Source organism: Scyliorhinus torazame, chromosome 11, assembly GCF_047496885.1.
Source record: "Scyliorhinus torazame isolate Kashiwa2021f chromosome 11, sScyTor2.1, whole genome shotgun sequence".
In the NCBI taxonomy this organism is placed as follows: Eukaryota; Metazoa; Chordata; class Chondrichthyes; order Carcharhiniformes; family Scyliorhinidae; genus Scyliorhinus; species Scyliorhinus torazame.
Window position 1 is genome coordinate 256,906,051 of NC_092717.1, and position 20,752 is coordinate 256,926,802.

The window sequence follows — 20,752 nt, forward strand, 5'->3', positions numbered from 1 at the left end:
AGTGCCAGGGTGGCTGCTGGGGGGGTTTTGGGGGTGTGCCCGCCCCTGTCCGGGAGGAATAGGCCAGGGCCAGGGTTTAGAATCAGGGGTGTCCGGTTTCAGAGGTCAGTTGCCTCCGTCATTGGTCAAGAATCTGAGATTATTGGGGGTGTCTGGAGAGTGGAGTCGAGGCCATAACGAGATCAGCGGTGATATTATTGGATGGAGAGCAGGATCGATGGGCTGAATGGTCTCCAGCTTGGATTCTCCATTGGTTAAAACCTTTTGTGAAGTTTTGCTTCCCAATCTTGGCAGTGCAGATCGAGAGAGTTTTGCTGGGTCAGTGGCGACTATGTAAATGTAAGTTGTTGTTGACATCAGACAGTTGGCCAAAGGGCCATCATTTATCCCAGAGACAGCGGCTGGAGCCGGCCACGTACCTGTGTAAAGGTGATACACCGTCCACTAGAGCAGGAATATTCCGCACAGCCAGGGGCGCTCCCATTCCTCTCTGCGGGGGCCGCTGTGGGAATCGCCCCATCTGTAAAACCACAAACACAGCGGTCAAAACGACTCAATCCTCACTCCACCGTCCAATCACAGAACAACTCACACCCATTGACCAATCGCAGCCATCACTGACCAATCACAGCCGTCACTGACCAATCGCAGCCCGTCACTGACCAATCGCAGCCCATCACTGACCAATCGCAGCCCATCACTGACCAATCGCAGCCCATCACTGACCAATCGCAGCCCATCACTGACCAATCGCAGCCCATCACTGACCAATCACAGCCCATCACTGACGAATCGCAGCCCATCACTGACCAATCGCAGCCCATCACTGACCAATCACAGCCGTCACTGACCAATCACAGCCGTCACTGACCAATCGCAGCCCATCACTGATCAATCGCAGCCCATCACTGACCAATCGCAGCCCATCACTGACCAATCGCAGCCCATCACTGACCAATCGCAGCCCATCACTGACCAATCGCAGCCCATCACTGACCAATCGCAGCCCATCACTGACCAATCGCAGCCGTCACTGACCAATCGCAGCCCATCACTGACCAATCACAGCCCATCACTGACCAATCGCAGCCCATCACTGACCAATCGCAGCCCATCACTGACCAATCACAGCCGTCACTGACCAATCACAGCCGTCACTGACCAATCACAGCCGTCACTAACCAATCGCAGCCCATCACTGACCAATCGCAGCCCATCACTGACCAATCGCAGCCCATCACTGACCAATCGCAGCCCATCACTGACCAATCGCAGCCCATCACTGACCAATCGCAGCCCATCACTGACCAATCGCAGCCCATCACTGACCAATCGCAGCCCATCACTGACCAATCGCAGCCATCACTGATCAATCGCAGCCGTCACTGACCAATCGCAGCCGTCACTGACCAATCGCAGCTGTCACTGACCAATCACAGCCGTCACTGACCAATCACAGCACATCACTGACCAATCACAGCCGGCACTGACCAATCGCAGCCGTCACTGACCAATCGCAGCCGTCACTGACCAATCGCAGCCGTCACTGACAAATCGCAGCCCATCACTGACCAATCGCAGCCGTCACTGATCAATCGCAGCCGTCACTGACCAATCGCAGCTGTCACTGACCAATCACAGCCGTCACTGACCAATCACAGCACATCACTGACCAATCACAGCCGGCACTGACCAATCGCAGCCGTCACTGACCAATCGCAGCCGTCACTGACCAATCGCAGCCGTCACTGACAAATCGCAGCCCATCACTGACCAATTGCAGCCGTCACTGACCAATCGCAGCCCATCACTGACCAATCGCAGCCGTCACTGACCAATCGCAGCCCATCCCTGACCAATCACAGCCCATCACTGACCAATCACAGCCGTCACTGACCAATCGCAGCCCATCACTGACCAATCGCAGCCCATCACTGACCAATCGCAGCCGTCACTGACCAATCGCAGCCGTCACTGACCAATCACAGCCATCACTGACCAATCGCAGCCCATCACTGACCAATCGCAGCCCATCACTGACCAATCGCAGCCGTCACTGACCAATCACAGCCCATCACTGACCAATCGCAGCCGTCACTGACCAATCACAGCCCATCACTGACCAATCGCAGCCCATCACTGACCAATCGCAGCCCATCACTGACCAATCCAGGCCATCACTGACCAATCACAGCCGTCACTGACCAATCGCAGCCCATCACTGACCAATCGCAGCCCATCACTGAACAATCGCAGCCCATCACTGACCAATCGCAGCCATCACTGACCAATCGCAGCCGTCACTGACCAATCGCAGCCCATCACTGACCAATCACAGCCCATCACTGACCAATCGCAGCCGCCACTGACCAATCGCAGCCCATCACTGACCAATCACAGCCATCACTGACCAATCGCAGCCGTCACTGACCAATCGCAGCCCATCACTGACCAATCACAGCCATCACTGACCAATCGCAGCCCATGACTGACCAATCACAGCCGTCACTGACCAATCGCAGCCCATCACTGACCAATCACAGCCGTCACTGACCAATCGCAGCCGTCACTGACCAATCGCAGCCCATCACTGACCAATCGCAGCCGTCACTGACAAATCACAGCCCATCACTGACCAATCACAGCCCATCACTGACCAATCGCAGCCGTCACTGACCAATCACAGCCCATCACTGACCAATCGCAGCCGTCACTGACCAATCGCAGCCCATCACTGACCAATCGCAGCCATCACTGACCAATCACAGCCCATCACTGACCAATCGCAGCCCATCACTGACCAATCACAGCCGTCACTGACCAATCGCAGCCCATCACTGACCAATCACAGCCGTCACTGACCAATCGCAGCCGTCACTGACCAATCGCAGCCCATCACTGACCAATCGCAGCCGTCACTGACCAATCACAGCCCATCACTGACCAATCACAGCCCATCACTGACCAATCGCAGCTGTCACTGACCAATCACAGCCCATCACTGACCAATCGCAGCCGTCACTCTCTCTCTCCCGCTCTGTGCTCTCTCTCTCTCTATCCCGCTCTGTGCTCTCTCTCTCTCTCTCCCGCTCTGTGCTCTCTCTCTCTCTCCCGCTCTGTGCTCTCTCTCTCTCTCCCGCTCTGTGCTATCTCTCTTACCCGCTCTGTGCTCTCTCTCTCTCTATCCCGCTCGGTGCTCTCTCTCTCCCGCTCTGTGCTCTCTCTCTCTCTCTCTCCTGCTCTGTGCTCTCTCTCTCTCTCCCGCTCTGTGCTCTCTCTCTCTCTCCCGCTCTGTGCTCTCTCTCTCTCTCCCGCTCGGTGCTCTCTCTCTCTCTCTCCCACTCTGTGCTCTCTCTCTCCCGCTCTGTGCTCTCTCTTAACCGCTCTGTGCTCTCTCTCTCTCTCTCCTGCTCTGTGCTCTCTCTCTCTCTCTCTCCCGCTCTGTGCTCTCTCTCCCTCTCTCCCGCGCTGTGCTCTCTCTCTCTCTCTCCCGCTCTGTGCTCTCTCTCTCTCTCCCGCTCTGTGCTTTCTCACTCTCCCGCTCTGTGCTCTCTCTCTCTCTCGCTCTGTGCTCTCTCTCTCTATCCCGCTCAGTGCTCGCTCTCTCTCTCTCCCGCTCTGTGCCCTCTCTCTCTCTCCATCACTCGGTGTTCTCTCTCTCTCTCTCTCTCCCGCACTGCGCTCACTTTCTCTCTCTCCCTCACTCGGTGTTCTCTACCTCTCTATCCCGTTCTGTGCTCTCTCTGTCTCTCTCCTGCTCTGTGCTCTCTCCCTCACTCGGTGTTCTCTCTCTCTCTCTCCCGCTCTGTGCTCACTCTCTCTCTCTCCCTCACTCGGTGTTCTCTCTCTCTCTCTTCAGCTCTGTGCACGCTCTCTCTCTCTCCGGCTCTGTGCTCTCTCTCTCTCTGTCCTCTCTCTCTCTCTCTTCCGCTCTGTGCTCTCTCTCTCTCTCCAGCTCTGTGCTCTCTCTCTCTCTCTCTCCCGCTCTATGCTCTCTCTCTCACGCTCTGTGCTCTCTCTCTCTCTCTCCCCGGCTCTGTGCTCTCTCTCTCCCTCCCGCTCTATGCTCTCTCTCTCTCTCTCCCGCTCTGTGCTCACTCTCTCTCTCTCTCCCGCTCTGTGCTCTCTCTCTCTCACTCTGTGCTCTCTCTCCCGCTCTGTGCTCTCTCTCTCTCTCTCCCCGGCTCTGTGCTCTCTCTCTCCCTCCCGCTCTATGCTCTCTCTCTCCCGCTCTGTGCTCACTCTCTCTCTCTCTCCCGCTCTGTGCTCTCTCTCTCTCACTCTGTGCTCTCTCTCCCGCTCTGTGCTCTCTCTCTCTCCCGCTCTGTGCTCTCTCTCCCGCTCTGTGCTCTCTCTCCCGCTCTGTGCTCTCTCTCTATCCCGCTCTGTGCTCTCTCTTTCTCTCTCTCACGCTCTGTGCTCTCTTTCTCTCCCGCTCTGTGCTCTCTCTCTCTCCCGCTCTGTGCTCTCTCTCTCTCTATCCTGCTTTGTGCTCGCTCTCTCTCCCGCTCTGTGCTCTCTCTCTCTCACTCTCCCGCTCTGTGCTTTCTCTCTGTCTCTCTCCAGCTCAGTGCTCTCTCTCGCTATCCCGCTCTGTGCTCTCTCTCTCTCGCCCTGTGCTCTCTCTCGCTATCCCGCTCTGTGCTCTCTCTCTCACTCTGTGCTCTCTCTCTCACTCTGCGCTCTCGCTCTCTCTATCCTGCTCTGTGCTCTCTCTCTCTCTCTCTCCCGCTCTGTGCTCACTCTCTCACTCCCGCTCTGTGCTCTCTCTCTCTCGCTCTGTGCTCTCTCTCGCTTTGTGCTCTCTCTCTCTCTCACGCTCTGTGCTCTCTCTCTCTCTCACGCTCTGTGCTCTCTCTCTCTCGCTCCCGCTCTGTGCTCTCTCTCTCTTTCCCGCTCTGTGCTCTCTCTCTGTCTCTCTCCCGCTCTGTGCCCTCTCTCTCTCTCCCGCTCTGTGCTTTCTCTCGTTCTCTCTCTCCCGCTCTGTGCCCTCTCTCTCTCTCCCTCACTCGGTGTTCTCTCTCTCTCTCTCCCGCTCTGCGCTCACTTTCTCTCTCTCCCTCACTCAGTGTTCTCTCTCTCTCTATCCCGTTCTGTGCTCTCTCTGTCTCTCTCCCGCTCTGTGCTCTCTCTCTCTCTCCTTCACTCGGTGTTCTCTCTCTCTCTCTCACGCTCTGTGCTCACTCTCTCTCTCTCCATCACTCGGTGTTCTCTCTCTCTTCAGCTCTGTGCCCTCTCTCTCTCTCTCCCTCACTCGGTGTTCTCTCTCTCTCTCTCCCGCTCTGTGCTCACTCTCTCTCTCTCCCTCACTCGGTGTTCTCTCTCTCTCTCTCCCGCTCTGTGCTCACTCTCTCTCTCGCTCTGTGCTCTCTCTCTCTCTCGCTCTGTGCTCTCTCTCTCTCTCTTCCGCTCTGTGCTCTCTCTCTCTCTCTCCAGCTCTGTGCTCTCTCTCTCTCTCTCTCCCGGTCTATGCTCTCTCTCTCACGCTCTGTGCTCTCTCTCTCCCGCTCTGTGCTCTCTCTCTCTCTCTCCCCGGCTCTGTGCTCTCTCTCTCTCTCCCGCTCTATGCTCTCTCTCTCTCTCTCCCGCTCTGTGCTCTCTCTCTCCCGCTCTGTGCTCTCTCTTAACCGCTCTGTGCTCTCTCTCTCTCTCTCTCCTGCTCTGTGCTCTCTCTCTCTCTCTCCCGCTCTGTGCTCTCTCTCTCTCTCTCCCGCGCTGTGCTCTCTCTCTCTCTCTCCCGCTCTGTGCTCTCTCTCTCTCTCTCTCTCTCTCTCTCTCTCCCGCTCTGTGCTCTCTCACTCTCCCGCTCTGTGCTCTCTCTCTCTCTCTCTCTCTCTCGCTCTGTGCTCTCTCTCTCTATCCCGCTCAGTGCTCGCTCTCTCTCTCTCCCGCTCTGTGCTCTCTCTCTCTCCCGCTCTGTGCTGTCTCTCTCTCTCTCTCTATCCCGCTCTGTGCTCTCTCCCTCTCTCTATCCCGCTCTGTGCTCTCTCTCTTTCTCCCGCTCTGTGCTCTCTCTCTCTCTTTCTCCCGCTCTGTGCTCTCTCTCTCTCCCGCTCTGTGCTCTCTCTCTCTCCCGCTCTGCGCGCTCTCTCTCTCCCGCTCTGCGCACTCTCTCTCCCGCTCTGTGCTCTCTCTCTCTCTCTCCCGCACTGTGCTCTCTCTCCCTCTCTCTCCAGCTCTGTGCTCTCTCTCTCTCTCGCGCCCGCTCTGTGATCTCTCTCTCTCTCTCTATCCTGCTTTGTGCTCTCTCTCTCTCCCGCTCTGTGCTCTCTCTCTCTACCGCTCTGTGCTCTCTCTCTCTCTCACTCTCCCGCTCTGTGCTCTCTCTCTGTCTCTCTCCAGCTCTGTGCTCTCTCTCGCTATCCCGCTCTGTGCTCCCTCTCTCTCTCTCTCCCGCTCTGTGCTCTCTCTCGCTATCCCGCTCTGTGCTCTCTCTCTCTCGCTCTGTGCTCTCTCTCTCGCTTTGCGCTCTCGCTCTCTCTATCCTGCTCTGTGCTCTCTCTCTCTCTCTCTCTCCCGCTCTGTGCTCACTCTCTCACTCTCTCTCTCCCGCTCTGTGCTCTCTCTCTCTCGCTCTGTGCTCTCTCTCTCTCTCACGCTCTGTGCTCTCTCTCTCTTTCCCGCGCTGTGCTCTCTCTCTGTCTCTCTCCCGCTCTGTGCCCTCTCTCTCTCTCCCGCTCTGTGCTTTCTCTCGTTCTCTCTCTCCCGCTCTATGCCCTCTCTCTCTCTCCATCACTCGGTGTTCTCTCTCTCTCTCTCCCGCACTGCGCTCACTTTCTCTCTCTCCCTCACTCGGTGTTCTCTCTCTCTCTATCCCGTTCTGTGCTCCCTCTGTCTCTCTCCCGCTCTGTGCTCTCTCCCTCACTCGGTGTTCTCTCTCTCTCTCTCTCCCGCTCTGTGCTCACTCTCTCTCTCTCACTCACTCGGTGTTCTCTCTCTCTCTCTTCAGCTCTGTGCCCGCTCTCTCTCTCTCCGGCTCTGTGCTCTCTCTCTCTCTGTCCTCTCTCTCTCTCTCTCTTCCGCTCTGTGCTCTCTCTCCCTCTCCAGCTCTGTGCTCTCTCTCTCTCTCGCTCTATGCTCTCTCTCTCACGCTCTGTGCTCTCTCTCTCCCGCTCTGTGCTCTCTCTCTCCCGCTCTGTGCTCTCTCTCTCCCGCTCTGTGCTCTCTCTCTCCCTCCCGCTCTATGCTCTCTCTCTCTCTCTCCCGCTCTGTGCTCTCTCTCTCCCGCTCTGTGCTCTCTCTCTCCCGCTCTGTGCTCTCTCTCTCTCCCGCTCTGTGCTCTCTCTCTCTCCCGCTCTGTGCTCTCTCTCTCTCCCGCTCTGTGCTCTCTCTCTATCCCGCTCTGTGCTGTCTCTTTCTCTCTCTCACGCTCTGTGCTCTCTTTCTCTCCCGCTCTGTGCTCTCTCTCTCTCCCGCTCTGTGCTCTCTCTCTCTCCCGCTCTGTGCTCTCTCTCTCTCCCGCTCTGTGCTCTCTCTCTCTCCCGCTCTGTGCTCTCTCTCTCTCTATCCTGCTTTGTGCTCTCTCTCTCTCCCGCTCTGTGCTCTCTCTCTCTACCTCTCCCGCTCTGTGCTTTCTATCTGTCTCTCTCCAGCTCAGTGCTCTCTCTCGCTATCCCGCTCTGTGCTCTCTCTCTCTCTCTCTCTCCCGCTCTGTGCTCTCTCTCGCTATCCCGCTCTGTGCTCTCTCTCTCTCTCTCACTCTGTGCTCTCTCTCTCGCTCTGCGCTCTCGCTCTCTCTATCCTGCTCTGTGCTCTCTCTCTCTCTCCCGCTATGTGCTCACTCTCTCACTCTCTCTCTCCCGCTCTGTGCTCTCTCTCTCTCGCTCTGTGCTCTCTCTCTCTCGCTCTGTGCTCTCTCTCTCTCTCACGCTCTGTGCTCTCTCTCTCTTTCCCGCTCTGTGCTCTCTCTCTGTCTCTCTCCCGCTCTGTGCCCTCTCTCTCTCTCCCGCTCTGTGCTTTCTCTCGTTCTCTCTCTCCCGCTCTGTGCTCTCTCTCTCTCTCACGCTCTGTGCTCTCTCTCTCTCGCTCCCGCTCTGTGCTCTCTCTCTCTTTCCCGCTCTGTGCTCTCTCTCTGTCTCTCTCCCGCTCTGTGCCCTCTCTCTCTCTCCCGCTCTGTGCTTTCTCTCGTTCTCTCTCTCCCGCTCTGTGCCCTCTCTCTCTCTCCCTCACTCGGTGTTCTCTCTCTCTCTCTCCCGCTCTGCGCTCACTTTCTCTCTCTCCCTCACTCAGTGTTCTCTCTCTCTCTATCCCGTTCTGTGCTCTCTCTGTCTCTCTCCCGCTCTGTGCTCTCTCTCTCTCTCCTTCACTCGGTGTTCTCTCTCTCTCTCTCACGCTCTGTGCTCACTCTCTCTCTCTCCCTCACTCGGTGTTCTCTCTCTCTTCAGCTCTGTACCCTCTCTCTCTCTCTCCCTCACTCGGTGTTCTCTCTCTCTCTCTCCCGCTCTGTGCTCACTCTCTCTCTCTCCCTCACTCGGTGTTCTCTCTCTCTCTCTCCCGCTCTGTGCTCACTCTCTCTCTCGCTCTGTGCTCTCTCTCTCTCTCGCTCTGTGCTCTCTCTCTCTCTCTTCCGCTCTGTGCTCTCTCTCTCTCTCTCCAGTTCTGTGCTCTCTCTCTCTCTCTCTCTCCCGGTCTATGCTCTCTCTCTCACGCTCTGTGCTCTCTCTCTCCCGCTCTGTGCTCTCTCTCTCTCTCTCCCCGGCTCTGTGCTCTCTCTCTCTCTCCCGCTCTATGCTCTCTCTCTCTCTCTCCCGCTCGGTGCTCTCTCTCTCTCTCTCTCTCTCCCACTCTGTGCTCTCTCTCTCCCGCTCTGTGCTCTCTCTTAACCGCTCTGTGCTCTCTCTCTCTCCTGCTCTGTGCTCTCTCTCTCTCTCTCCCGCTCTGTGCTCTCTCTCTCTCTCTCCCGCGCTGTGCTCTCTCTCTCTCTCTCCCGCTCTGTGCTCTCTCTCTCTCTCTCTCTCTCTCTCTCTCCCGCTCTGTGCTCTCTCTCTCTCTCTCTCTCTCTCGCTCTGTGCTCTCTCTCTCTATCCCGCTCAGTGCTCGCTCTCTCTCTCTCCCGCTCTGTGCTCTCTCTCTCTCCCGCTCTGTGCTGTCTCTCTCTCTCTCTCTATCCCGCTCTGTGCTCTCTCCCTCTCTCTATCCCGCTCTGTGCTCTCTCTCTTTCTCCCGCTCTGTGCTCTCTCTCTCTCTTTCTCCCGCTCTGTGCTCTCTCTCTCTCCCGCTCTGTGCTCTCTCTCTCTCCCGCTCTGCGCGCTCTCTCTCCCGCTCTCGCGCTCTCTCTCCCGCTCTGTGCTCTCTCTCTCTCTCTCCCGCACTGTGCTCTCTCTCCAGCTCTGTGCTCTCTCTCTCTCTCGCGCCCGCTCTGTGATCTCTCTCTCTCTCTCCCGCTCTGTGCTCTCTCTCTCTCTATCCTGCTTTGTGCTCTCTCTCTCTCCCGCTCTGTGCTCTCTCTCTCTACCGCTCTGGGCTCTCTCTCTCTCACTCTCCCGCTCTGTGCTCTCTCTCTGTCTCTCTCCAGCTCTGTGCTCTCTCTCGCTATCCCGCTCTGTGCTCCCTCTCTCTCTCTCTCCCGCTCTGTGCCCTCTCTCGCTATCCCGCTCTGTGCTCTCTCTCTCTCGCTCTGTGCTCTCTCTCTCGCTCTGCACTCTCGCTCTCTCTATCCTGCTCTGTGCTCTCTCTCTCTCTTTCTCTCCCGCTCTGTGCTCACTCTCTCACTCTCTCTCTCCCGCTCTGTGCTCTCTCTCTCTCACTCTGTGCTCTCTCTCTCTCTCACGCTCTGTGCTCTCTCTCTCTTTCCCGCGCTGTGCTCTCTCTCTGTCTCTCTCCCTCTCCCGCTCTGTGCTTTCTCTCGTTCTCTCTCTCCCGCTCTGTGCCCTCTCTCTCTCCATCACTCGGTGTTCTCTCTCTCTCTCTCCCGCACTGCGCTCACTTTCTCTCTCTCCCTCACTCGGTGTTCTCTCTCTCTCTCTATCCCGTTCTGTGCTCTCTCTGTCTCTCTCCCGCTCTGTGCTCTCTCCCTCACTCGGTGTTCTCTCTCTCTCTCTCCCGCTCTGTGCTCACTCTCTCTCTCTCCCTCACTCGGTGTTCTCTCTCTCTCTCTTCAGCTCTGTGCCCGCTCTCTCTCTCTCCGGCTCTGTGCTCTCTCTCTCTCTGTCCTCTCTCTCTCTCTCTTCCGCTCTGTGCTCTCTCTCTCTCTCCAGCTCTGTGCTCTCTCTCGCTCTATGCTCTCGCTCTCACGCTCTGTGCTCTCTCTCTCCCGCTCTGTGCTCTCTCTCTCCAGCTCTGTGCTCTCTCTCTCCCTCCCGCTCTATGCTCTCTCTCTCTCTCTCCCGCTCTGTGCTCACTCTCTCTCTCTCTCCCGCTCTGTGCTCTCTCTCTCTCACTCTGTGCTCTCTCTCCCGCTCTGTGCTCTCTCTCTCTCCCGCTCTGTGCTCTCTCTCTCTCCCGCTCTGTGCTCTCTCTCTATCCCGCTCTGTGCTCTCTCTTTCTCTCTCTCACGCTCTGTGCTCTCTTTCTCTCCCGCTCTGTGCTCTCTCTCTCTCCCGCTCTGTGCTCTCTCTCTCTCCCGCTCTGTGCTCTCTCTCTCTCCCGCTCTGTGCTCTCACTCTCTCCCGCTCTGTGCTCTCTCTCTCTCCCGCTCTGTGCTCTCTCTCTCTCCCGCTCTGTGCTCTCTCTCTCTCTATCCTGCTTTGTGCTCTCTCTCTCTCCCGCTCTGTGCTCTCTCTCTCTACCTCTCCCGCTCTGTGCTTTCTCTCTGTCTCTCTCCAGCTCAGTGCTCTCTCTCGCTATCCCGCTCTGTGCTCTCTCTCTCTCTCCCGCTCTGTGCTCTCTCTCGCTATCCCGCTCTGTGCTCTCTCTCTCTCTCTCACTCTGTGCTCTCTCTCTCGCTCTGCGCTCTCGCTCTCTCTATCCTGCTCTGTGCTCTCTCTCTCTCTCCCGCTCTGTGCTCACTCTCTCACTCTCTCTCTCCCGCTCTGTGCTCTCTCTCTCTCGCTCTGTGCTCTCTCTCTCTCGCTCTGTGCTCTCTCTCTCTCTCACGCTCTGTGCTCTCTCTCTCTTTCCCGCTCTGTGCTCTCTCTCTGTCTCTCTCCCGCTCTGTGCCCTCTCTCTCTCTCCCGCTGTGTGCTTTCTCTCGTTCTCTCTCTCCCGCTCTGTGCCCTCTCTCTCTCTCCCTCACTCGGTGTTCTCTCTCTCTCTCTCCCCCTCTGCGCTCACTTTCTCTCTCTCCCTCACTCAGTGTTCTCTCTCTCTCTATCCCGTTCTGTGCTCTCTCTGTCTCTCTCCCGCTCTGTGCTCTCTCTCTCTCTCCTTCACTCGGTGTTCTCTCTCTCTCTCTCCCGCTCTGTGCTCACTCTCTCTCTCTCCCTCACTCGGTGTTCTCTCTCTCTCTCTTCAGCTCTGTGCCCTCTCTCTCTCTCTCCGGCTCTGTGCTCCCTCTCTCTCTCGCTCTGTGCTCTCTCTCTCTCTCTCTTCCGCTCTGTGCTCTCTCTCTCTCTCCAGCTCTGTGCTCTCTCTCTCTCTCTCTCTCACGCTCTGTGCTCTCTCTCTCCCGCTCTGTGCTCTCTCTCTCTCTCTCTCTCTCCCCGGCTCTGTGCTCTCTCTCTCTCTCCCGCTCTATGCTCTCTCTCTCTCTCTCCCGCTCTGTGCTCTCTCTCTCTCACTCTGTGCTCTCTCTCTCTCTCCCGCTCTGTGCTCTCTCTCTCTCTCCCGCTCTGTGCTCGCTCTCTCTCTCCCGCTCTGTGCTCGCTCTCTCACGCTCTGTGCTCTCTCTCTCCCGCTCTGTGCTCTCTCTCTCTCTCTCCCCGGCTCTGTGCTCTCTCTCTCTTTCCCGCTCTATGCTCTCTCTCTCTCTCTCCCGCTCTGTGCTCACTCTCTCTCTCCCGCTCTGTGCTCTCTCTCTCTCACTCTGTGCTCTCTCTCTCTCACTCTGTGCTCTCTCTCTCTCTCCCGCTCTGTGCTCTCTCTCTCTCTCCCGCTCTGTGCTCTCTCTCTCTCTCCCGCTCTGTGCTCTCTCTCTCTCTCCCGCTCTGTGCTCTCTCTCTCTCTCCCGCTCTGTGCTCTCTCTCCCGCTCTGTGCTCTCTCTCTCTCTCCCGCTCTGTGCTCTCTCTCTCTCTCCCGCTCTGTGCTCTCTCTCTATCCCACTCCGTGCTCTCTCTTTCTCTCTCTCACGCTCTGTGCTCTCTCTCTCTCCCGCTCTGTGCTCTCTCTCTCTCTATCCTGCTTTGTGCTCTCTCTCTCTCCCGCTCTGTGCTCTCTCTCTCTACCGCTCTGTGCTCTCTCTCTCTCACTCTCCCGCTCTGTGCTCTCTCTCGCTATCCCGCTCTGTGCTCTCTCTCTCTCTCTTGCTCTGTGCTCTCTCTCTCGCTCTGCGCTCTCGCTCTCTCTATCCTGCTCTGTGCTCTCTCTCTCTCTCTCTCTCCTGCTCTGTGCTCACTCTCTCACTCTCTCTCTCCCGCTCTGTGCTCTCTCTCTCTCGCTCTGTGCTCTCTCTCTCTCTCCCGCTCTGTGCCCTCTCTCTCTCTCCCGCTCTGTGCTTTCTCTCGTTCTCTCTCTCCCGCTCTGTGCCCTCTCTCCCTCTCCATCACTCGGTGTTCTCTCTCTCTCTCTCCCGCACAGCGCTCACTTTCTCTCTCTCCCTCACTCGGTGATCTCTCTCTCTCTATCCCGTTCTGTGCTCTCTCTGTCTCTCTCCCGCTCTGTGCTCTCTCCCTCACTCGGTGTTCTCTCTCTCTCTCTCCCGCTCTGTGCTCACTCTCTCTCTCTCCCTCACTCGGTGTTCTCTCTCTCTCTCTTCAGCTCTGTGCCCGCTCTCTCTCTCTCCGGCTCTGTGCTCTCTCTCTCTCTCGCTCTGTCCTCTCTCTCTCTCTCTTCCGCTCTGTGCTCTCTCTCTCTCTCCAGCTCTGTGCTCTCTCTCTCCCGCTCTGTGCTCTCTCTCTCCCGCTCTGTGCTCTCTCTCTCCCGCTCTGTGCTTTCTCTCTCTCTCTCCCCGGCTCTGTGCTCTCTCTCTCCCTCCCGCTCTATGCTCTCTCTCTCTCTCTCCCGCTCTGTGCTCACTCTCTCTCTCTCTCCCGCTCTGTGCTCTCTCTCTCTCTCTCCCTCACTCGGTGTTCTCTCTCTCTCTCTTCAGCTCTGTGCCCGCTCTCTCTCTCTCCGGCTCTGTGCTCTCTCTCTCTCTCGCTCTGTCCTCTCTCTCTCTCTCTTCCGCTCTGTGCTCTCTCTCTCTCTCCAGCTCTGTGCTCTCTCTCTCCCGCTCTGTGCTCTCTCTCTCCCGCTCTGTGCTTTCTCTCTCTCTCTCCCCGGCTCTGTGCTCTCTCTCTCCCTCCCGCTCTATGCTCTCTCTCTCTCTCTCCCGCTCTGTGCTCACTCTCTCTCTCTCTCCCGCTCTGTGCTCTCTCTCTCTCACTCTGTGCTCTCTCTCCCGCTCTGTGCTCTCTCTCTCCCGCTCTGTGCTCTCTCTCTCTCCCGCTCTGTGCTCTCTCTCTCCCGCTCTGTGCTCTCTCTCCCGCTCTGTGCTCTCTCTCCCGCTCTGTGCTCTCTCTCTATCCCGCTCTGTGGTCTCTCTTTCTCTCTCTCACGCCCTGTGCTCTCTTTCTCTCCCGCTCTGTGCTCTCTCTCTCTCCCGCTCTGTGCTCTCTCTCTCTCTATCCTGCTTTGTGCTCTCTCTCTGTCCCGCTCTGTGCTCTCTCTCTCTACCGCTCTGTGCTCTCTCTCTCTCACTCTCCCGCTCTGTGCTTTCTCTCTGTCTCTCTCCAGCTCAGTGCTCTCTCTCGCTATCCCGCTCTGTGCTCTCTCTCTCTCTCCCGCTCTGTGCTCTCTCTCGCTATCCCGCTCTGTGCTCTCTCTCTCTCTCTCACTCTGTGCTCTCTCTCTCGCTCTGCGCTCTCGCTCTCTCTATCCTGCTCTGTGCTCTCTCTCTCTCTCCCGCTCTGTGCTCACTCTCTCACTCTCTCTCTCCCGCTCTGTGCTCTCTCTCTCTCGCTCTGTGCTCTCTCTCTCTCTGTGCTCTCTCTCTCTCTCACGCTCTGTGCTCTCTCTCTCTCTCTCCCGCTCTGTGCTCTCTCTCTCTTTCCCGCTCTGTGCTCTCTCTCCCGCTCTGTGCCCTCTCTCTCTCTCCCGCTCTGTGCTTTCTCTCGTTCTCTCTCTCGCGCTCTGTGCCCTCTCTCTCTCTCTCCCGCTCTGTGCTCTCTCTCTCTTTCCCGCTCTGTGCTCTCTCTCTCTCTCTATCCCGTTCTGTGCTCTCTCTGTCTCTCTCCCGCTCTGTGCTCTCTCTCTCTCTCCTTCACTCGGTGTTCTCTCTCTCTCTCTCCCGCTCTGTGCTCACTCTCTCTCTCTCCCTCACTCGATGTTCTCTCTCTCTCTCTTCAGCTCTGTGCTCTCTCTCTCTCTCGCTCTGTGCTCTCTCTCTCCCGCTCTGTGCTCTCTCTCTCTCTCCAGCTCTGTGCTCTCTCTCTCTCTCTCTCCCGCTCTGTGCTCTCTCTCTCTCTCTCCCCGGCTCTGTGCTCTCTCTCTCTCTCCCGCTCTATGCTCTCTCTCTCTCTCTCCCGCTCTGTGCTCACTCTCTCTCTCTCTCCCGCTCTGTGCTCTCTCTCTCTCTCTGTGCTCTCTCTCTCTCTCCCGCTCTGTGCTCTCTCTCTCACGCTCTGTGCTCTCTCTCTCTCTCCCGCTCTGTGCTCTCTCTCTCTCTCCCGCTCTGTGCTCTCTCTCTCTCTCCCGCTCTGTGCTCTCTCTCTCTCTCCCGCTCTGTGCTCTCTCTCTCCCGCTCAGTGCTCTCTCTCTATCCCACTCCGTGCTCTCTCTTTCTCTCTCTCACGCTCTGTGCTCTCTTTCTCTCCCGCTCTGTGCTCTCCCTCTCTCCCGCTCTGTGCCCTCTCTCTCTCGCTCTGTGCTCTCTCTCTCTCTCTCACCCGCTCTGTGCTCTCTCTCTCTCTCTCCCGCTCTGTGCTCTCTCTCTCGCTCTGTGCTCTCTCTCTCTCTATGCCGCTCTGTGCTCTCTCTCTCTCTACCACTCTGTGCTCTCACTCTCTCTCTCTCTCTCGCTCTGTGCTCTCTCTCTCTCCCGCTCTGTGCTCTCTCTATCTCTCTCTCCTGCTCTGTGCTCACTCACTCTCTCACTCTCCCGCTCTGTGCTCTCTCTCTCTCCCTGTGTGCTCTCTCTCTCTCTCTCACGCTCTGTGCTCTCTCTCACTTCCTCACTCAGTGTTCTCTCTCTCTCCCGCACTGTGCTCTCTCTCTCTCTCCCTCACTCGGTGTTCTCTCTCTCTCTATCCCGCTCTGTGCTCTCTCTGTCTCTCTCCCGCTCTGTGCTCTCTCTCTCTCTCCAGCTGTGCTCTCTCTCTCTCTCTCCCAAACTGTGCTCTCTCTCTCCCGCTCTGTGCTCTCTCTCTCCCGCTCTGTGCTCTCTCTCTCTCGCGCTCTGTGCTCACTCTCTCTCTCCCGCTCTGTGTTCTCTCTCTCTCCCGGTCTGTGCTCACTCTCACTCTCTCTCCCGCTCTGTGCGCTCTCTCGCTCTCACTCTCTGTGCTCTCTCTCTCTCTCTCTCCCGCTTTGTGCTCTCTCTCTCTCCCGCTCTGTGCTCTCTCTCACTCTCCCGCGCTGTGCTCTCTCTCTCTCACGCTCTGTGCTCTCTCTCTCTCTCTCCCCCGCTCTGTGCTCTCTCTCACTCCCGCTCTGTGCTCTCTCTCTCTCACTATCCCACTCTGTGCTCTCTCTTTCTCTCTCTCACGCTCTGTGCTCTCTCTCTCTCTCCCGCTCTGTGCTCTCTCTCCCGCTCTGTGCTCTCTCTCTCTCTCCCGCTCTGTGCTCTCTGTCTCTACTGCTCTGTGCTTTCTCTCTCCTGCTCTGTGCTCGCTCTCTCTCCCGCTCTTTGCTCTCTCTCTCTCCCCGGCTCTGTGCTCTCTCTCTCCCTCCCGCTCTATGCTCTCTCTCTCTCTCTCCCGCTCTGTGCTCACTCTCTCTCTCTCTCCCGCTCTGTGCTCTCTCTCTCTCTCTCCCTCACTCGGTGTTCTCTCTCTCTCTCTTCAGCTCTGTGCCCGCTCTCTCTCTCTCCGGCTCTGTGCTCTCTCTCTCTCTCGCTCTGTCCTCTCTCTCTCTCTCTTCCGCTCTGTGCTCTCTCTCTCTCTCCAGCTCTGTGCTCTCTCTCTCCCGCTCTGTGCTCTCTCTCTCCCGCTCTGTGCTTTCTCTCTCTCTCTCCCCGGCTCTGTGCTCTCTCTCTCCCTCCCGCTCTATGCTCTCTCTCTCTCTCTCCCGCTCTGTGCTCACTCTCTCTCTCTCTCCCGCTCTGTGCTCTCTCTCTCTCACTCTGTGCTCTCTCTCCCGCTCTGTGCTCTCTCTCTCCCGCTCTGTGCTCTCTCTCTCTCCCGCTCTGTGCTCTCTCTCTCCCGCTCTGTGCTCTCTCTCCCGCTCTGTGCTCTCTCTCCCGCTCTGTGCTCTCTCTCTATCCCGCTCTGTGGTCTCTCTTTCTCTCTCTCACGCCCTGTGCTCTCTTTCTCTCCCGCTCTGTGCTCTCTCTCTCTCCCGCTCTGTGCTCTCTCTCTCTCTATCCTGCTTTGTGCTCTCTCTCTGTCCCGCTCTGTGCTCTCTCTCTCTACCGCTCTGTGCTCTCTCTCTCTCACTCTCCCGCTCTGTGCTTTCTCTCTGTCTCTCTCCAGCTCAGTGCTCTCTCTCGCTATCCCGCTCTGTGCTCTCTCTCTCTCTCCCGCTCTGTGCTCTCTCTCGCTATCCCGCTCTGTGCTCTCTCTCTCTCTCTCACTCTGTGCTCTCTCTCTCGCTCTGCGCTCTCGCTCTCTCTATCCTGCTCTGTGCTCTCTCTCTCTCTCCCGCTCTGTGCTCACTCTCTCACTCTCTCTCTCCCGCTCTGTGCTCTCTCTCTCTGTGCTCTCTCTCTCTCTCACGCTCTGTGCTCTCTCTCTCTCTCTCCCGCTCTGTGCTCTCTCTCTCTTTCCCGCTCTGTGCTCTCTCTCCCGCTCTGTGCCCTCTCTCTCTCTCCCGCTCTGTGCTTTCTCTCGTTCTCTCTCTCGCGCTCTGTGCCCTCTCTCTCTCTCTCCCGCTCTGTGCTCTCTCTCTCTTTCCCGCTCTGTGCTCTCTCTCTCTCTCTATCCCGTTCTGTGCTCTCTCTGTCTCTCTCCCGCTCTGTGCTCTCTCTCTCTCTCCTTCACTCGGTGTTCTCTCTCTCTCTCTCCCGCTCTGTGCTCACTCTCTCTCTCTCCCTCACTCGATGTTCTCTCTCTCTCTCTTCAGCTCTGTGCTCTCTCTCTCTCTCGCTCTGTGCTCTCTCTCTCCCGCTCTGTGCTCTCTCTCTCTCTCCAGCTCTGTGCTCTCTCTCTCTCTCTCTCCCGCTCTGTGCTCTCTCTCTCTCTCTCCCCGGCTCTGTGCTCTCTCTCTCTCTCCCGCTCTATGCTCTCTCTCTCTCTCTCCCGCTCTGTGCTCACTCTCTCTCTCTCTCCCGCTCTGTGCTCTCTCTCTCTCTCTGTGCTCTCTCTCTCTCTCCCGCTCTGTGCTCTCTCTCTCACGCTCTGTGCTCTCTCTCTCTCTCCCGCTCTGTGCTCTCTCTCTCTCTCCCGCTCTGTGCTCTCTCTCTCTCTCCCGCTCTGTGCTCTCTCTCTCTCTCCCGCTCTGTGCTCTCTCTCTCCCGCTCAGTGCTCTCTCTCTATCCCACTCCGTGCTCTCTCTTTCTCTCTCTCACGCTCTGTGCTCTCTTTCTCTCCCGCTCTGTGCTCTCCCTCTCTCCCGCTCTGTGCCCTCTCTCTCTCGCTCTGTGCTCTCTCTCTCTCTCTCACCCGCTCTGTGCTCTCTCTCTCTCTCTCCCGCTCTGTGCTCTCTCTCTCGCTCTGTGCTCTCTCTCTCTCTATGCCGCTCTGTGCTCTCTCTCTCTCTACCACTCTGTGCTCTCACTCTCTCTCTCTCTCTCGCTCTGTGCTCTCTCTCTCTCCCGCTCTGTGCTCTCTCTATCTCTCTCTCCTGCTCTGTGCTCACTCACTCTCTCACTCTCCCGCTCTGTGCTCTCTCTCTCTCCCTGTGTGCTCTCTCTCTCTCTCTCACGCTCTGTGCTCTCTCTCACTTCCTCACTCAGTGTTCTCTCTCTCTCCCGCACTGTGCTCTCTCTCTCTCTCCCTCACTCGGTGTTCTCTCTCTCTCTATCCCGCTCTGTGCTCTCTCTGTCTCTCTCCCGCTCTGTGCTCTCTCTCTCTCTCCAGCTGTGCTCTCTCTCTCTCTCTCCCAAACTGTGCTCTCTCTCTCCCGCTCTGTGCTCTCTCTCTCCCGCTCTGTGCTCTCTCTCTCTCGCGCTCTGTGCTCACTCTCTCTCTCCCGCTCTGTGTTCTCTCTCTCTCCCGGTCTGTGCTCACTCTCACTCTCTCTCCCGCTCTGTGCGCTCTCTCGCTCTCACTCTCTGTGCTCTCTCTCTCTCTCTCTCCCGCTTTGTGCTCTCTCTCCCGCTCTGTGCTCTCTCTCACTCTCCCGCGCTGTGCTCTCTCTCTCTCACGCTCTGTGCTCTCTCTCTCTCTCTCCCCCGCTCTGTGCTCTCTCTCACTCCCGCTCTGTGCTCTCTCTCTCTCACTATCCCACTCTGTGCTCTCTCTTTCTCTCTCTCACGCTCTGTGCTCTCTCTCTCTCTCCCGCTCTGTGCTCTCTCTCCCGCTCTGTGCTCTCTCTCTCTCTCCCGCTCTGTGCTCTCTGTCTCTACTGCTCTGTGCTTTCTCTCTCCTGCTCTGTGCTCGCTCTCTCTCCCGCTCTTTGCTCTCTCTCTCTCCCTCCCGCTGTGCTCTCTCTCTCTCTCTCCCGCTCTCTGCTCTCTCTCTCTCTCTATCCCGCTCTGTGCTCTCTCTCTCTCTACCACTCTGTGCTCTCATTCTCTCTCTCTCTCTCGCTCTGTGCTCTCTCTCTCTCCCGCTCTGTGCTCTCTCTCTCTCTCTCGCTCTGTGCTCTCTCTCTCTCTATCCCACTCTGTGCGCTCTCTCTGTCCCTCTCCCGCTCTGTGCCCTCTCTCTCACGCTCTGTGCTCTCTCTCTCTTCCTCACTCAGTGTTCTCTCTCTCTCCCGCACTGTGCTCACTCTCTCTCTCCCTCACTCGGTGTTCTCTCTCTCTCTATCCCGCTCTGTGCTCTCTCTGTCTCTCTCCCGCTCTGTGCTCTCTCTCTCTCTCCAGCTGTGCTCTCTCTCTCTCTCTCCCAAACTGTGCTCTCTCTCTCTCGCTCTGTGCTCTCTCTCTCTCTATCCCGCTCTGTGCGCTCTCTCTGTCCCTCTCCCGCTCTGTGCCCTCTCTCTCACGCTCTGTGCTCTCTCTCTCTTCCTCACTCAGTGTTCTCTCTCTCTCCCGCACTGTGCTCACTCTCTCTCTCCCTCACTCGGTGTTCTCTCTCTCCCTATCCCGCTCTGTGCTCTCTCTGTCTCTCTCCCGCTCTGTGCTCTCTCTCTCTCTCCAGCTGTGCTCTCTCTCTCTCTCTCCCAATCTGTGCTCTCTCTCTCCCGCTCTGTGCTCTCTCTCCCCCGCTCTGTGCTCTCTCTCCCCCGCTCTGTGCTCACTCTCTCTCTCCCACTCTGTGCTCTCTCTCTCTCTCCCGCTCTGTGTTCTCTCTCTCTCCCGGTCTGTGCTCACTCTCTCTCCCGCTCTGTGCGCTCTCTCGCTCTCACTCTGTGCTCACTCTCTCTCTCTCTCCCGCTTTGTGCTCTCTCTCTCTCCCGCTATGTGCTCTCTCTCATTCTCCCGCGCTGTGCTCTCTCTCATTCTCCCGCGCTGTGCTCTCTCTCTCTCACGCTCTGTGCTCTCTCTCTCTCTCTCCCCCGCTCTGTGCTCTCTCTCACTCTCGCTCTGTGCTCTCTCTCTCTCACTATCCCGCTCTGTGCTCTCTCTTTCTCTCTCTCACGCTCAGTGCTCTCTCTCTCACTCCCGCTCTGTGCTCTCTCTCTCTCTCCCGCTCTGTGCTCTCTCTCTCTACTGCTCTGTGCTTTCTCTCTCCTGCTCTGTGCTCGCTCTCTCTCCCGCTCTGTGCTCTCTCTCTCTCTCTCCCGCTGTGCTCTCTCTCTCTCTCCCACTCTGTGCTCTCTCTCTCTCCTGCTCTGTGCTCTCTCTCTCTCCCGCTCTGTGCTCTCTCTCTCTCTCTCCCGCTGTGCTCTCTCTCTCTCTCTCCTGCTCTGTGCTCTCCCTCTCTCTATCCCTCCCGCTCTGTGCTCTCTCTCTCTCTCGCTCTGTGCGCTCTCTCTCTCTCTCCCACTCTGTGCTCTCTCTCTCTTTCTCCAGCTCTGTGCTCTCTCGCTCTGTCTCTCTCGCTCTGTGCTCTCTCTCCCCCGCTCTGTGCTCTCTCTCTCTCTCCCGCTCTGTGCTCTCTCTCTCTCTCCCGCTCTGTGCCCTCTCTCTCTCTCTCTCTCTCTCTCTGTCTCTCCCGCTCTGTGCTCTCTCTCTCCCGCTCTGTGTTCACTCTCTCTCTCCCGCTCTGTGCTTTCTCTCTCCCGCTCTGTGCTCTCTCTCTCTATCCAGCTGTGCTCTATCTCTCTCTCTCCCGCTCTGTGCTCTCTCTCTCTCCCGCTCTATGCTCTCTCTCTCTCTCTATCCCACTCTGTGCTCTCTCTCTCTCCCGCTCTGCGCTCACTCTCTCTCTCTATCCCGCTCTGTGCTCTCTCTCCCGCTCTGCGCTCACTCTCTCTCTCTCTCTCCCGCTCAGCGCTCTCTCTCTCTCCCGCTCAGCGCTCTCTCTCTCTCTCTCCTGCTCTGCGCTCACTCTCTGACTCTCTCTCACTCTGCGCTCTCTCTGTCTCACTATC

At 57.5% G+C, this 20,752-nt stretch overlaps 1 protein-coding gene across 1 annotated transcript in view; it reads right to left on the reverse strand.

The window, feature by feature from the left end:
• sspo (SCO-spondin) overlaps positions 1 to 20,752 on the reverse strand; it is a 1,206,999-nt gene that overhangs the window by 804,848 nt on the left and 381,399 nt on the right. The window contains 1 exon segment of the mRNA XM_072468611.1: positions 420 to 520. Coding sequence (XP_072324712.1) covers positions 420 to 520 — 101 coding nt within the window.